The sequence below is a fragment of the Cetorhinus maximus genome, chromosome 10 (genome assembly GCF_964194155.1).
Source record: "Cetorhinus maximus chromosome 10, sCetMax3.hap1.1, whole genome shotgun sequence".
NCBI lineage: Eukaryota > Metazoa > Chordata > Chondrichthyes > Lamniformes > Cetorhinidae > Cetorhinus > Cetorhinus maximus.
The window spans coordinates 17,999,878-18,014,344 of NC_135888.1; the positions used below are offsets into that span (position 1 = coordinate 17,999,878).

The following is a 14,467-nucleotide window of genomic DNA, read 5'->3' on the forward strand; positions in this document are numbered from 1 at the left end:
CTTAAAGCACATCTAGCAGCAAGTGGTTACCTCTAGAATACCCTTTGCCTGCAATCACTCAAAATGCTGAGCAATATGAATAGGAGGATCTTTGGTTTGTTTGGACTCAAGTTTTCTTTCAGACAAAGAGATCTGTGTTTACCCAAGAAACCCAAATCCAACCAGTAAAGGCAATTAATGGCAGGATACGGTGTAGTGTGGAGGGAGCAGACCGACCAGCTTTTCTCCTCTTTCACCCAATTGTCTCTCCTCCTCGTCCTCTGAAGGTACTGACTCACATTCGGGTCTGTTATCCCTCTTGACACCTTGTGCTCGGGCGAGTTCAGACAGGGAGTTCAAAAGCCATTCGACCATGAGGGGAACTTTATAGCTAAGCCGGGTCTCATTCTCCAGCAGGGGGCACTGGAGATCAGTTAAGAGTATCTTGGATCTTTAACCTCCCACTACACACTCGCCTTCCTCATCCAGCGACATCAAGTCCAATTGCAGCAACCTGTGACTGAGATTAGCTAATTCAGGCCAGACAAGGATTGACTTTGGTCAGCAGGCTCACTTAGCCCAACTAGCCACCGGGGGAGGAGCCCAGCGAGGTTTTAAACTCTATTGTCCTCTATTTCCTTGATGAAAAGGGGCCAGCAGCGTGGGTTAGTCACATTTTCTGCTTTTGCACTTACCAACCCAGGATTTCACTTTAATTTCTGGAAAATTACAGGCTGCCAGAGCAGGAAACTATTTTGTTCCTGTTTTTGTTAATTTAAGCTACTGACTCCGCTTCAAATATTTTTTACATTTCTTTTTTTTAGGGAAGCAGTAACATCCTTTAAAAAAAGTGTTGTTTTCCCTCTATCCTGACTCCAGGCCAGCAGCAGCAGAGAGAGCAAGTGGGCACTTTGGCACTTATACTGCCGTGGTTTGCCATTGCCTTCTACAGTATGGCCGACCAGGAAACTCACCCATTCTTACCGCCTGTCATCATGCCTATTGGAAGGATTCAAAGGCTGATAATATACCTGTTTGGCCACGTTATGAACGCACCTTCCGTGGCCTTCGAGTCCTGAATGGTAATCCACAGTCGTCAATGCCCTCTTAGGGCATGGTACCTGAAGGAGGACGACGACTACCATCAGGAGAGGGTGAGTGACGGGGATGATGGTGGGGGTGAGAGCTTGTCTCTCTCTCTCCTACTTTCTCTCCTCTCACTGTAGTGCAGCAATGGGTCTCTACACTCCACAGAAGCACAACTGAGACCTGAAACTCACTCTATAACACCATGAACCAATTTTTCCGATAGCTATTAAATAACAAGCAGTTTCAACCATGCACTTGGGGGAGGCGATGGCACAGTGGTATTGTCGCTGGACTAATAATCCAGAGACCCAGGGTAATGCTCTGGGGACCCAGGTTTGAAGCAGATGATGGAATTTGAATTCAATAAAAATCTGGAATTAAAAGTATTATGATGACCATTAAACCATTGTCGATTGTTGTAAAAACCCATCTGGTTCACTAATATCCTTTAGGGAAGAAAATCTGCTGTCCTTACCCGGTCTGGCCTACATGTGACTCCAGACCCACAGCAATGTGGTTGACTCTCAAATGCCCTCTGAACAAGGGCAATTAGGGGTAGGCAATAAATGCTGGCCTAGCCAGCGACGCCCACATCCCATTAATGAATTTTTTAAAAGCTGTGTGGTATGCATGTGATGCTAGCAATGCACTGTTGATTATAACATTAAACATCAAACGTTAATAGTGTAGATGCCAGCGTGTCTGCTCCAACAAAATACTATTGTTTCAGCTGGCAAGGTAATAGAGTTCTCGAATCATGTTGCACCCTTGCTGAACTTAATCCCCAAAAGCTCTTTACTGAGGCAATCTCACTCCTTTAAATACTGTCCAATTTTCTTTCAGCACAATAAACTATAATCTGATATGGTCTGGCTTGTAGTTTAAAAAACATTCAAAGGTGATAATAAATATACATGATCTGGTCTCATTCATTTTTTTTTGTGCTTAAATAGATTTGTTCGTAAGTGGTGAAGGTCCCTTTAAAAAAAAAGAAACTTGAAAGGGGTGATATGAAATAAAAATCAAAAAATCTGGAATTAACTTGAAGGCGGTTATGGTGAACTCTTATAAAACACTGGGTTTGACCTCAACTGGAGTAGTGTGTTCAATTCTGGCTACCACACTTTAGGAAGGATGTGAAGACTTTAGAGAGGGTGTTGCGATTTACCAGAATGGATCATAGGGTAAGGGGCTTCAGTTATGTGGATAGATTGGAGAAGCTGTGGCTGTTCTCCTTAGAGAAGAGAAGGCTGAGAGGAGATTTGACAGAAATGTTCATAATTATGAGGAGTTTGGACAGAGTAGATAGGGAGAAACTGTTCCTATTTGTAGAACAGTCAAGAACCAGAGAACACTGGTTTAAGGCAATTGGCAAAAGAACCAAAGACAATATAATAACAAACTTATTTACGTCGTGAATTTTTAGGATCTGCATTGCCTAAGAGAGTGTGGTGGAGGCGGATTCAATCTTTTCAAAAGGAAATTGGATATTCGTCTGAACAGAAAAATTTTTCAGGGGGAGTGGGACTAACCGAGTTGTTCTTGCAGAGCGCCAGCATGGACATGATGGGCTGAATGGTCACCTTTGTGCTGCAACCAACTGATGGGTATAACAGATTAATCTGACAGAGTCTCTGGAATCTTTAACCTGCCTCTTTCCATTCAAACTACTGACCAACCCACTCTGCTTTTCCAAGATTCTCTGTTTTTATTTCTGTGTCCCGGCACACCGGGTTTGTTCATTAGCTTTTAAAAGAGGAAGCCCGTTCTCTTGAATTTAGTGCTTAATTCTAAGTGTTGCAGGTTGACATACATAAAAGTGGCACTGCTGAGGTTTATTCTTTTGGTTGATATGCCTTAAACTTACTGGCTAAAAATTGTATGGGGGCAGACATCTCGTATATTAGGGTGACATCAAGGCTGAGCAGAAAACCATGGGCAGCAGTCCCATCATACCACCAAATTGTGAGATAAAAGCAAAATACTGCAGATGCTGGAAATTTGAAACAAAAACAGAAAGTACTAGAAAAACTCAGCTGGTCTGACAGCATCTGTGGAGAGAGAAACAGAGTTAACGTTTCGAGTCTGTATGACTCTTCTTCAGAGCTGAAGAAGGGTCATACGGACGTGAAACGTTAACTCTGTTTCTCTCCCCACAGATGCTGTCAGACCTGCTGAGTTTTTCCAGCATTTTCTGATTTTGTTCCACCAAATTGTAAATTGGCTGCTCCCCAGCCCCACCCCTAAGTAGCAATGTTGTAACACAGAATTTATTAAATAAGGCAGACACTGGCCAGCCTATCTTCTTTTATAACATTAGGACTATTGTTCCTTTTAAAATATATAGGCTTCTACAGAAACAGAGGATTTTATGAAACTAATGTTTACACATAGTAATATTTAAGGCTCCTGGAATCTGGAATTTTTTTCTTTAATTCTGAAGGAATTCTCGAGTGTCACTCCAATATAGAAGTGAGTCTCCAATTCCATTTAATTACTGAGATGATATAGTTGCCATGGTTCCTGTGTTTTGTTTATATGTTTCTGTCCACAATCCAAATGGTCATGGTGACTATTAAATTGCTGCTTGCAAATCTAGCTGTCTCTACGATATTAGCTGATTGCTTGACAGCTTGAAAAAAAAAGGACAACAGTTGAGGAGATTTGAGGGTTTGGTCATTTTACTCCAGAAAGAAACTGGGACAGAACAGGGAACACCAATTGATGTATGCCACAGCCTGGTCTCTCACTTTCCTTTCTTCCTCCATTGACCATAAGGCCCTCTTTGCCTCGTTGCTCCTGACCTGTTTACAAGAGAGCTTTGTATGCCAATGGTGAATAAACAAGGTCACTCAAGCAATAGGTCACCATTGTGGCCATATTATCTAGCAAAAATATTCCCCTCAGTGTCCTTTCTGTCTTGGTAGTATCTGCCATTTAAGGTACAATTTATAGTCAATCACATTTTGTCTGTTTATTCATGTTAATTCTGGATGTTAGAGTATAGGATAGATAGTATTTGGTGTTTGCTTTGTTGACTCTTGTACAGTAATTTTATTCCTGTTTTAAACAGTGGAATCGTGTGGCTTCATTCTCTTAGTAAATAACTGGGATTTCAAATTTCATCTACTTTAAAAAATAGGTTACCATGCGAGTGCTACCAACTGAGCCTCGGCTGACATTCACAAGCCGACTACACCTTTAAAGGAGTTAAGAAAGATCATTGTTACAATCTCAGTAAAGACCAGTAATTTTATTTTTAAAAAGCAGACAAAATTTGAAATCCCAGTTATTTATGGACAGAATGAAACCAAAAGATTCCTCCTTTTCAAGTTCAAACTTTTTCATTTCTTTTTCCATTTCAAGATGTGCTATTACCTCAATTATGTCTGCTTTTGTAGCCCTTGCTTTTAACTCCAACTCTTTTTCTAATGCTATTAACCTAACCTTGGTTAATTGTTGCAAATCACTCAGGGACAAATCTACTGAGATTGTTACAAAATTGGGGGCTCTTTGCAGGATTTCGAATCCATGGCCTGAATTTTTAGCTCTGCTGGTGGGCGCGATCAGCAGGCCTGGGATCGGCCGGGAAACGGACCGCCAACCACGATTGGCCCCCGACCATGATTTCACGCTGGCTGGCCAATTGACGGCCAGCCAGCATGAAGCATGCGCTGCAAAGCACAGCACTGCCAGGGTGGGGGCGGGAGACAACATCAATGCAGGCGCAGGCGAGCGCCGAGAAAAAGCTCCTGCAAGCAGAGAGCTGCAGTCCCGAAAGTGTTCCAATAAAACTTTAAAAAACAGAAAAAAAAATGTTCGAGCATCATAATCAGGCACCTGCAAATATAGATGTTAAAAATGCTGCCTGCGGATTTTTAATTTTATTTTATTTCATTAAGAAGCCTCATCCCACCCTTGGGTGAGGTGTCATGAAAATGTAAAGGCCACCTGGCCGATTCACCTGTCCACCAACTGTAAGGTTGGAAAGGCAACAAAAAAAAGCAGACAACTGTGCAATGAATGGGCTTAATTGCCCTCTTAATTGTCACTGGGCGCACTTCTGACTTTTGCATGTGCCCGCCGAGCGAAATATCACTCGCCCGACGTCATCTCACGCGAACCAGGTTGGGTGTGCGCCTGATCAACGTAAAATTCAGCCCCATAGATGGATACAGATGCTGTGACTTGCTACGGTTAAGGCTAACAAGGTTCCACGGTTAATTTTAGTGCACTTCTTGAAAAGCACAACGGAGCTTTTTTTTATTTGTTCATGGGATGTGGGCATCGCTGGCCAGGCCAGCATTTATTGCCCATCCCTAACTACCCTTGAGAAGGTGGTGGTGAGCTGCCTTTTTGAACTACTTTGTCAATTGCTATAACTTTTCTGGAGAATGAAGATATTTCCCCCGGGTAGCTTCATTCTCTTCGTAAATAACTGGGATTTCAAAATTCCTCTGCTTTTTAATAAAAAAGTTACTGATGGCTACCGAAATCAGAACAATGATCTTTCTTAACTCCTTAATCGGTGTAGTTATAACCCATGGCTTATAAGTGTCAGCTGTGGCTAAGTTGGTAGCACTCACATGGTTTCGGGTTCAGGTCCCACACCAGGACTGACCTGAACACAAAAATCAAAGTTGAGGTCCTGGTGCGGTAATGAGGGAGTGCTACACTATCGGAAGTGCTGTCTTTTGTATGAGACGTCAAACCGAGAGACCGTCTGCCCTCTCGAAGCACGTAAAAGATCCTGTGGCACCATTTCTAAGAAGTGAAGCGGGGTTATCCCTGGTCTCCTGGCCAATATTTGTCCCTCAATCAACATCACAGAAACAAATTACCTATCATGATCACATTGCTGTTTGTGGGAGCTTGCTGTGCGCTAATTGGCTACCGCATTTCCTACATTACAGCAGTGACTATACTTCAAAAAACACCTCATTGGATGTCTCATAGCACTTTACAGCAATGATCGTGAAAAGAACTATATAAACACAAGTCTTTTTTTACCATATCTATGCAGTAGGCAGGACAATTTGTGAAGACAGAGAGGCAAGAATTTTCAGGATTTAGGTTTGTATATCATTAAGGAGAACATATTGCACATGAGTCCTTTTGAATGAAAATGGTACTTTTGGATTAACTAATAAGGTAGTGAGGGTCTCAAAAATACAAACCTTTCTTGAAATGTTGCAATGGTTTTATTTGGACTTGTTTATCATCTTCCCCCTATTGTGAGGGTATAAGAAAGTATGAAATAAGACCATTTGGGCCAGTACATTTTGAAACCTCTCCCCAACTTAATCTCTGGGGAAGGAGACAAACCAGCGATTAAAGTTACATTAAAGTGATAATTTCTCTCTTATTGCAGAAGGAAATTTAGAGGAAACAAAAATGTTTCAGGACGGTGTTCCAATATTCTTGACAATATCAATGGCCCTGACAGGTGACGCTGCCATACCTCACACCAGGATAGGGGGCCTCGGTGCTCAGGGAGGTTTCTCCGTTACCTATGTCCATGCTTATCCCTATAGCTTTTGCTCGCTGTCATACCTATTCCACTGTGTCCCTAATGGGTCAAAAAAACTGCATTCAAGGGTGGTCTTACTCATGGCATCCAACATAAGATGCACGAAGTTCAGGCGGTCTTCTTCCAATGTGCTTTGGGGCTTTCCGGGAATGTTGAGGAAACCGTATCGCTCTTTATTGCACACGTACATCTGAATTTCTGTAAAAAAAAACAAGGGTGATCAAGACTTGACCCAGGAACTGAGGCAATTGCTCAGCCCTTGCCCTCCGGTCTGCTTCCTGGGCCCTGATCCCATAATATCTCAGACTTTCTATCCCACTCTGCCATCAGCCTTCAGACTCGTGTCTCTCGTGAAACCTGCCTTATGTTCCCTTGACTCAGCACCTGACCGATCAACCATCTCTCCTCAGACCAGTGTATTGAAGACATAAGAAATAGGGGAGCAGTTGGCCATATGGCACTCCTCCCACAAAGCCCACGCCCTCTTTCATGGCTGGTCCCCTACTCTAACTCCATTTCCGCACCGTATCCCCATATCTTTCAATTCTCTAAGTGTTCAATCATCTATTAATCTCAACTGTGAATATACTTAACGACTGAACATCCACAGCCCTCTGGGCTAGAAAATTCCACAGATTAAGCCACACAATGTTTCCCAACAGAAAGAGTGGGAGGTGTTTAGAATCAGTTATGGAACTGTGTTCTCGAGAGACACATGAGAAATTAGACCAGAAAAGGAAAAAGGAATGAGATAAACACATCAGACAAACTCCAACCTTCCAGAGACAAAGGTGCGTTATGCTGCAATGCATTGTGAACTGTAGTTGCCACTTTTCAAAAAAAGTTGTGTCAGGTCAGTCATGTGATCCCACAACCACAACAACCGCATTTATATAGCGCTGTTAATATAGTAAAACCTCCCAAGGCGCCTCACAGAAATGTTATTGGGCAAAGTTTGACACCGAGCCACATAAGGAGCTAGCAGGTTGGTCAAAGAGCTAGGTTTTAAGGAATCCCTGGAAGGAAGCACAGAGGGTTGTTAAGATCTGGAATGCACCAACCTGAATGCAAATTCCACAGGATGGTTCAAAAGACAATTAGACATGTACTTAAGAGGACTAGTGCGAAGCATTTTGAGGAGAAAGCTGGGGTGTGGGACTAAATTGGACAACTCTTTCAAAGAACCAACACAGGCACAATGGCCAAACGGTCTTTTTCTTTGTTGTAAAATTCGATATGGCTCTATAAGAAAAAGAGGGAGGGAGGTCGAGAGGTTTAAGGAGGGAATTTTAGAACTAGGGGCCTAAGCAGCTGAATGCACAGCACCAACGGTGGAGCGATTAGGAAGTTTGAGAGATGAAGAGTTGGGGTAGGGCTTTTTTTCTGGTGTATCCGAGACAGGAGGAATGACAGGACGCACGGTGACAAGGGAGAGTCGCATGGGAGGGGTAAGTTATTGGGGAGGGAGGGGTAAGTTATTGGGGAGGGAGGGGTAAGTTATTGGGGGGGGAGGGAGGGAGGGGTAAGTTATTGGGGGGGGAGGGAGGGAGGGGTAAGTTATTGGTGGGGGGAGGAGAGGGGAGGGTGACAGTAAAAGACAAAAGAATTAATGCACAACCACCAATGGTGGAGTAATTAGGAAGTTTGGGATGAGGTGAAGGGTTTTTTTTGGGGTATCCGAGAGAGGAGGAACGACAGGATGCACGGTGACAAGGGAGTTGCATGGAATGGGTAAGTTGTTGTGGGGTGGGGAGGGTGATAGTAAAAGACAAAAGAATTAATGCACAGCCACCAATGGTGGAGTGATTAGGACGTTTGAGACGAGAAGGGTTTTTTTTTGGGTATCCGGGAGGGGAGGAATGACAGGAGGCATGGTGACAAGGGAGAGTCGCAAATGGGGGGGGGGGGGAGGGGGAGACGGGTGGTGTAAAAGACAAAAGAAAAGAAAGCGTAACAGAAACGATGCAGCCAAAAAGCGCACGTGAAATGGACACAGGAAGCCAGTTCAGGACAAAAAAACGGTTCAGTTTGTTCCCTTAAAGGCCCGCATCTTCCCGACTGCGCGCACGCTGACTACCTGCGACACGACAGGAGAACGCAAACACGATGATGTCGTCGAAAGCCCAGGAAAATTCCGGATGCGGCGGATAAAACGCCAGGTCCCGCGTGGCCGCTTTGCGCAGGTCGACCAGGACCGTCGAGTGCACCATCGGAACGGCGAAGCAGCCTAACCGCCGGCGTTGCCGCGTCGGGAAATATTCCGCCGTCCTGCGGTAATAACCCTTGATCGAAACAAAAACAGAAGAAATAAGCGCGAGCTCCGAGGTAAGCACCTCGCCCCCCCCCAAAAAAAGCCCCCCATCCCTCGAATATTTGGGATAAATTGCTGAGGTCCCTGGGCTTTCCTGTGAGGGGCTGCGCGTGGCGGGAAGCCGCTCGCGCCCGCCGCCATTTTGCAGTAGTCAAAGCGAATGGCGGGAAGAGCGGCGTGAGCAGGTCAACCGCCAGTCACTTTCCCCAAAATGCTGGCTGGAAGGTTTGGGCTTTCCATTGAAAGGGAGCAGAGACTTGGGGAAAATTGGACTCTTAAATGTTTCAAGAGCCGGAGGGAATCCGCCGGGGCGCGGGGGAAACGGTCTCACGGGCCTCTCATGGTTTAAACAGCCTGAGCCGGAGAGAAGGTGCCAGGCTGCTCGCTGGTGACCTCAGCCCCGGACACGGATGGACTGAAAGATCGTGGCGCGTGGAAAAAAAAAATAACCCCCCTCTCCCCCCAAAAGGAGAAAACCTATTTCCCCCAAGACCGGGACTTGAAGCTGAAAACACCGAGGCCTGAGTCAGTGCCGTGACTCCTGGCGGAGCGCGCCCTGCACACGCCCGAAGTGGCTTCATGGCAGGTCGCCCACGACACGTCAGAGTCCTCTGGCCTCATTTGCTTACCAGCAGTCACCACCCTTGAGGCTGCTCACCCAACCCTGAGGGGCCCCAAAATCAACAAGGATCAGCTAATGGCCCAGGTCTTTGGGAAATCTGGGGTGCAATCAGAGTTTTGGGGCTGGGCGGGGTGGCGGTCAGGGAGGGGGAGGGGGGTGCCAACAGTGGCCTGCAAATTTACCGTGGATCCGGCAGCAGTGTTTTTGCTCTTACCCCTCCACGCTGGGGTAACACGGTTCTAACTTACCATTCAGGTGGGAGCCCCACAGTCCCTCAGCTGATCACTGCTCTGCCAGGAGCTTGAAGAGATTGACTGCAGCGCACACACCACATGCAGCAGTCAGTCACAACTGAGGTTTCCAAAGGAGATCTTGCATGCAATGGTCTGTCCGTTTACATATGCAACTGATTTAATGCCTGTGAAGGAATCTTACCAATATGGTGGATGGCACACGGTCGGTCCAGAATATTTGTATGCAAAGTACCCATTATACTCTTTCGAGTTATCAACAGTCACAGATTGCAACTCTTTTCAAGTACAATCACAGTTCTTGGTTTCCGGGAGTGGGACATGAACCCACAACCCTCTGATTCAAAGGCGAGGGTGCTATGAACTGAGCCACAGCTATTGGACCCTTGGATGCCTGCTTTGTATCAGAGACAGACATTGCAATCCAATTTCCAGGCCCAAACCATTAGACCCAGTGTGCACTGTGACATGCTATTTACATAATGACTATTTACATAATTCTCAGGTTTTCACAGATTCTCTGGTGAAGTTATATTGGACGATTGGGAAAACTCCCGTGGATTTTCGATTCCCCCACCAAATGCCAGTGAAAATACGGCTCCTGTCCTCTCTCTATCTGGACACAATAAGCAGCAATAGGTATTGTAAAGGAAGAAAGATTAAATTTCTATGTAACATTGAAGAATCTGTGAACACAGCCCCTTTACCTGAGGAGTGATCCCACACCAGAAGTTAGAGTACGCCGTCTGTGACACCAACATTGGAGCTATGACAGTTTTGTTCTCAGCTATCAAGAGGTTCAGTGTCTGGTCGTTTGTGAGAATGTTATCCGTGTCTAAATACTGAAAGGGAAGATGAAAAGAATTAAGATTCCTAAAATGAAGCAAAACACTGCAGACACTGGAAACTTGAAATAAACACAAAACTCTGGAAATGTTGAGCAGGTCTAGCAGCATCTGTGGAGAGAGAAACAGAGTTTAATGGGCTCGGTTTTTCAGTGGGCGTCGGGACCCTGATGTCGAGCTCATATGGGGGAGGGGGCCCCCAAGGCTACCCATGCCATCAGTGTGCCCACGGCACAACCTTCCAGGTGGTGCCCTCCTAAGCGACAGGCCCAATCAGAGGGCCTGTAATGATGTTAGGCTGCAGCCTCACCAGGACAGATGGGCATTGCCGATCAGGCAGGCAAGTGAGAGGCCTCAATATGGAGCTGCCCTCAGCTCACTACACAGAAGTGATCAATTAAAGGGGCTTGAAGCTGGTAGGGCCATCAGACTTAAGCGTGAACCCTTGTGCGTGATTATTTATGCACAGGGCTGCAGCATTTCATCCAACGACCCCTTGACCTGTTGCTGGAATGCCTGTTCGACTGAGCTGGCAGGCTTTGCACATGACGTAAGAGGCCTCTCCAATGTTGATACAATACTGGTTCCAGGGCAAAATGGCCCCAAAGCGGGGCGTTAATTGTACTAATTGACTGTGTGCCTCCATGGAGCAGGCAGTTAACCGGTTCCCAGTCCACCCCTAGGTAAGACCCTGGACTTGGGAATGCATCGGGGAGCTGTACCAACGCAGCTCTCCCCTATTTCCCCAGCACCCCCCGTCCCGCACCTCCATGGGAAAATTCAGTCCAATGTTTCAGAACACAAAGTAATGCATTGGCTTTGAAGCACTTTGGGATGTCCTTTGGATATGAAAGGCTTTCCAAATTGAAATCAACACATTTATCAAATATTTATAAAGCTCAGGAAGAAAGAACTTGAATTTACATAGTGCCTCTCACATTCCTATGACAACAAGCTCCCTCTCCATTCCTGATCTTCTCAATTGCCCTCTTCCACTTGTGTTCTAAATACTAACAGTTTGATCCCATTCTCTTCCCCAACCCTATAAAAATGGAGTTTGCAATCACTGAGGAAGAAATCTGTTTAGTGCAGGCACTGAGGTATCAGTGAGAACTCATCCTGGCACTTAAGGAGAGGCAGGAGGTGGGGAACAAGATGAGGTGTTCAAAGGAGGAGATTTCAGTCAGGACTCTCAACTGTGAGCCAAGATTTAGTCAAAGCCAGGACTTCACTGCGACCATCCACAATAAGGTCATAGATGGCAAGAGCCTTGTTCACAACCGAATAGATACTTGACGGGAAATGTGGAGGGGATAGTGATTGATCCACTGGCCAGGTCGGGTGCCAATGGTGGGTGGAGCATGTGGGACAGGAGGAAGGCTAGCCCCCAGTGGGAAAACTGGACAGGAAGATTGGCAAGGCAATGGTAATGGGACAGTTTGTGTCCCAGAGTGCCCTCTATTTTGAAACGAAGCTGCGCTGAACAACCATGGGATTAAATGTGCAATATAGATGCAAACGGCTAATGTACAGAAATGCCTTGAGGCGCACTGAAGAAATAAATGGAGTAGGAAAGAAAGAACTGATTAAAATTCACATCGGACAAAACATCAGGTTTGACACTGCCAAGGAGTGGGGTTCGTGGCACCTACCCCAGGAGCTGCTCCTACAGTTGTTCTGGCTGAGGTCAGCTCACGCTGCAGAAACCAGCAATCGAGCTTGGCATCATCGTGCAAACACAGAAAACAGAAGCAGGAGTAGGTCATTCAGCCCTTCAAGCCTGCTCTGCCATTCAATATGATCATGGCTGATCCTCTATCTCAACGCCATACTCCTGCTCTCTCCCCATAACTCTTGACATCTTTAGAGTCTAGAAATCTATTTCCTTCTTAAATATATTCAGTTACTTGGCTTCCACAGCCTTCTGTGGTAGAGAATTCCACAGGTTCACCACCCTTTGAGTGAAGAAGTTTCTCCTCATCTCAGTCCAAAAGGCCTATCCCATATGCTGAGACTGTGACCCCCTGGTTCTAGAGCCCCCAGCCAGAGGAAACATCATCCCTGCATCCAGTCTGTCCATCCATAGAAACTAGGAGCAGGAGTAGGCCATTTGGCCCTTTGAGCCTGCTCCGCCATTCAAAATGATCATGGCTGATCCTCTATCTCAATGCCATATTCCCATTTTCTCTCCATACCCCTTGATATCCCTAATATCCAAAAATTTATCAATTTCTTTCTTGAATATACTCATTGACCCATCCTCCACAGTCTTCTGTGGTAGAGAATTCCATAGGTTGACCACCCTCTGAATGAAGAAATTTTTCTTCATCTCAGTCCTAAATGGCCTGCACCTTATCCTAATTCTGTGGCCCCTGGCTCTAGACTCCCCAACCAGGGGAAACATCCTCCGTGCATCCAGTCTGTCCAGCCCTGTTAGCATTTTAAATTTTATACGTTTCATCCCTGTCAGAATTATATATGTTTCAATGAGATCCCCTCTTATTCTTCTCAACTCCAGTGAATGCAGGCCTAGTCAACCCAATCTCTCCTCATGCGACAATCCTGCCATCCCAGGAATCATTCTGGTGAACCTTTGCTGCACCCTGGCATGTGGGACTCAGTTCCACACTGGACATTGCACATGTCCATTCAGACCACCGAAACCTGCAGTTCTAGGAAGTGTGAACAAGAACAACAGAGAAGGCCGAAGGGAACCTGGTTAGCTATTGCCTGCTCTCGAGAACAGGGTCAAAACGTAAACAATTTTGACAAATCCACTTCAACTTTTATTGTGTTAAGCAGCACCAAAAAAGACATGGGATTTTCTCCGTTGCATTTAGAGAACCGCAATTTAAATCAGTCAGATCTTATTTTGGCTGCAGATTTTAATCTCATTTCAGCTCATTATTCCAATTATGGTGATCTCACTTGACCTGTTTTCTAATTACATCCAAGATGTTTAATGATCTACTTTAATGAGTGAGCATTCAAGTTGGCTTCGTATTTATTGGAACTGACCCAGAGAACTAGCAGACAAATAACAACCAAGAGTGACTTTCCTGCCACAAACAGCAGGGTAATTTATTTTTAAAGACCAGCAGATCTCCTGTGGCATTGCTGTTTTACCAGAGGCAAGGCAGTTATATCAAGTGCTGCAAATGCATTATTCAGTGGCCAAGATGGAGTTGTGTGTAAATTGCCTGTCCATTTAAGGGCACATCTTATTGCTGTATACAGACATGCTTTTTTTTGGACACTAAGGAAATTAAGGTATTTATGGAGATACGGAAGGGACTTAGAGTTAGGTGGAATGGAAGAGTCAGATCAAGGAGCCATATGGTCTTCTGCTCCAATTTCTTATACTCTAAGGTCAACTGGAGGAGATGATCTGGTAAATCCCAGGTTTCAGCAAGAAATGATTAACTTTTTCTCTTTTTGTACCATTTTTTGATGAGTGACACTTAAAATGTGTCTGACATTTATTAACTAGTGCTTGTCCTATGGTGTTGCTTACTGCGAATTGGAGGATGTGTTTCTTTCTTACTGTGTAACATATTATTGGGGCCACTCATCTACAGCGATTGGAAAAAGTCAATGATCCAATTATCCCTACTCAGCACTCACCTACGTACTTACTGGTACCCTAGCAAACACCCAAGATGATGAACGTGGTGATTTTCATCTCGAAGGATTAACAAGAAAACAACATTTTGATCTTAACTCACATATAATGCTAAGGAGATTGTCACTCTTGGTTGTTATTTGTCTGCTGGTTGCCCAGGTCAGTTCCAGCTCATTAAAGTAAAGCATTAAACATCTTGAGTGCAATTGGAAAACAGG

The 14,467-nt window shown here is 45.1% G+C and overlaps 1 protein-coding gene across 1 annotated transcript in view; it reads right to left on the reverse strand.

Annotated features, from left to right (window-relative positions):
* cercam (cerebral endothelial cell adhesion molecule) overlaps positions 1–14,467 on the reverse strand; it is a 70,759-nt gene that overhangs the window by 25,391 nt on the left and 30,901 nt on the right. Inside the window, exons 4-6 of the mRNA XM_078550072.1 lie at positions 10,490–10,624; positions 8,676–8,880; positions 6,677–6,796 (exon numbers count right to left, since the gene is read on the reverse strand). Coding sequence (XP_078406198.1) covers positions 6,677–6,796; positions 8,676–8,880; positions 10,490–10,624 — 460 coding nt within the window. The remainder of the gene's footprint in view (positions 1–6,676; positions 6,797–8,675; positions 8,881–10,489; positions 10,625–14,467) is intronic.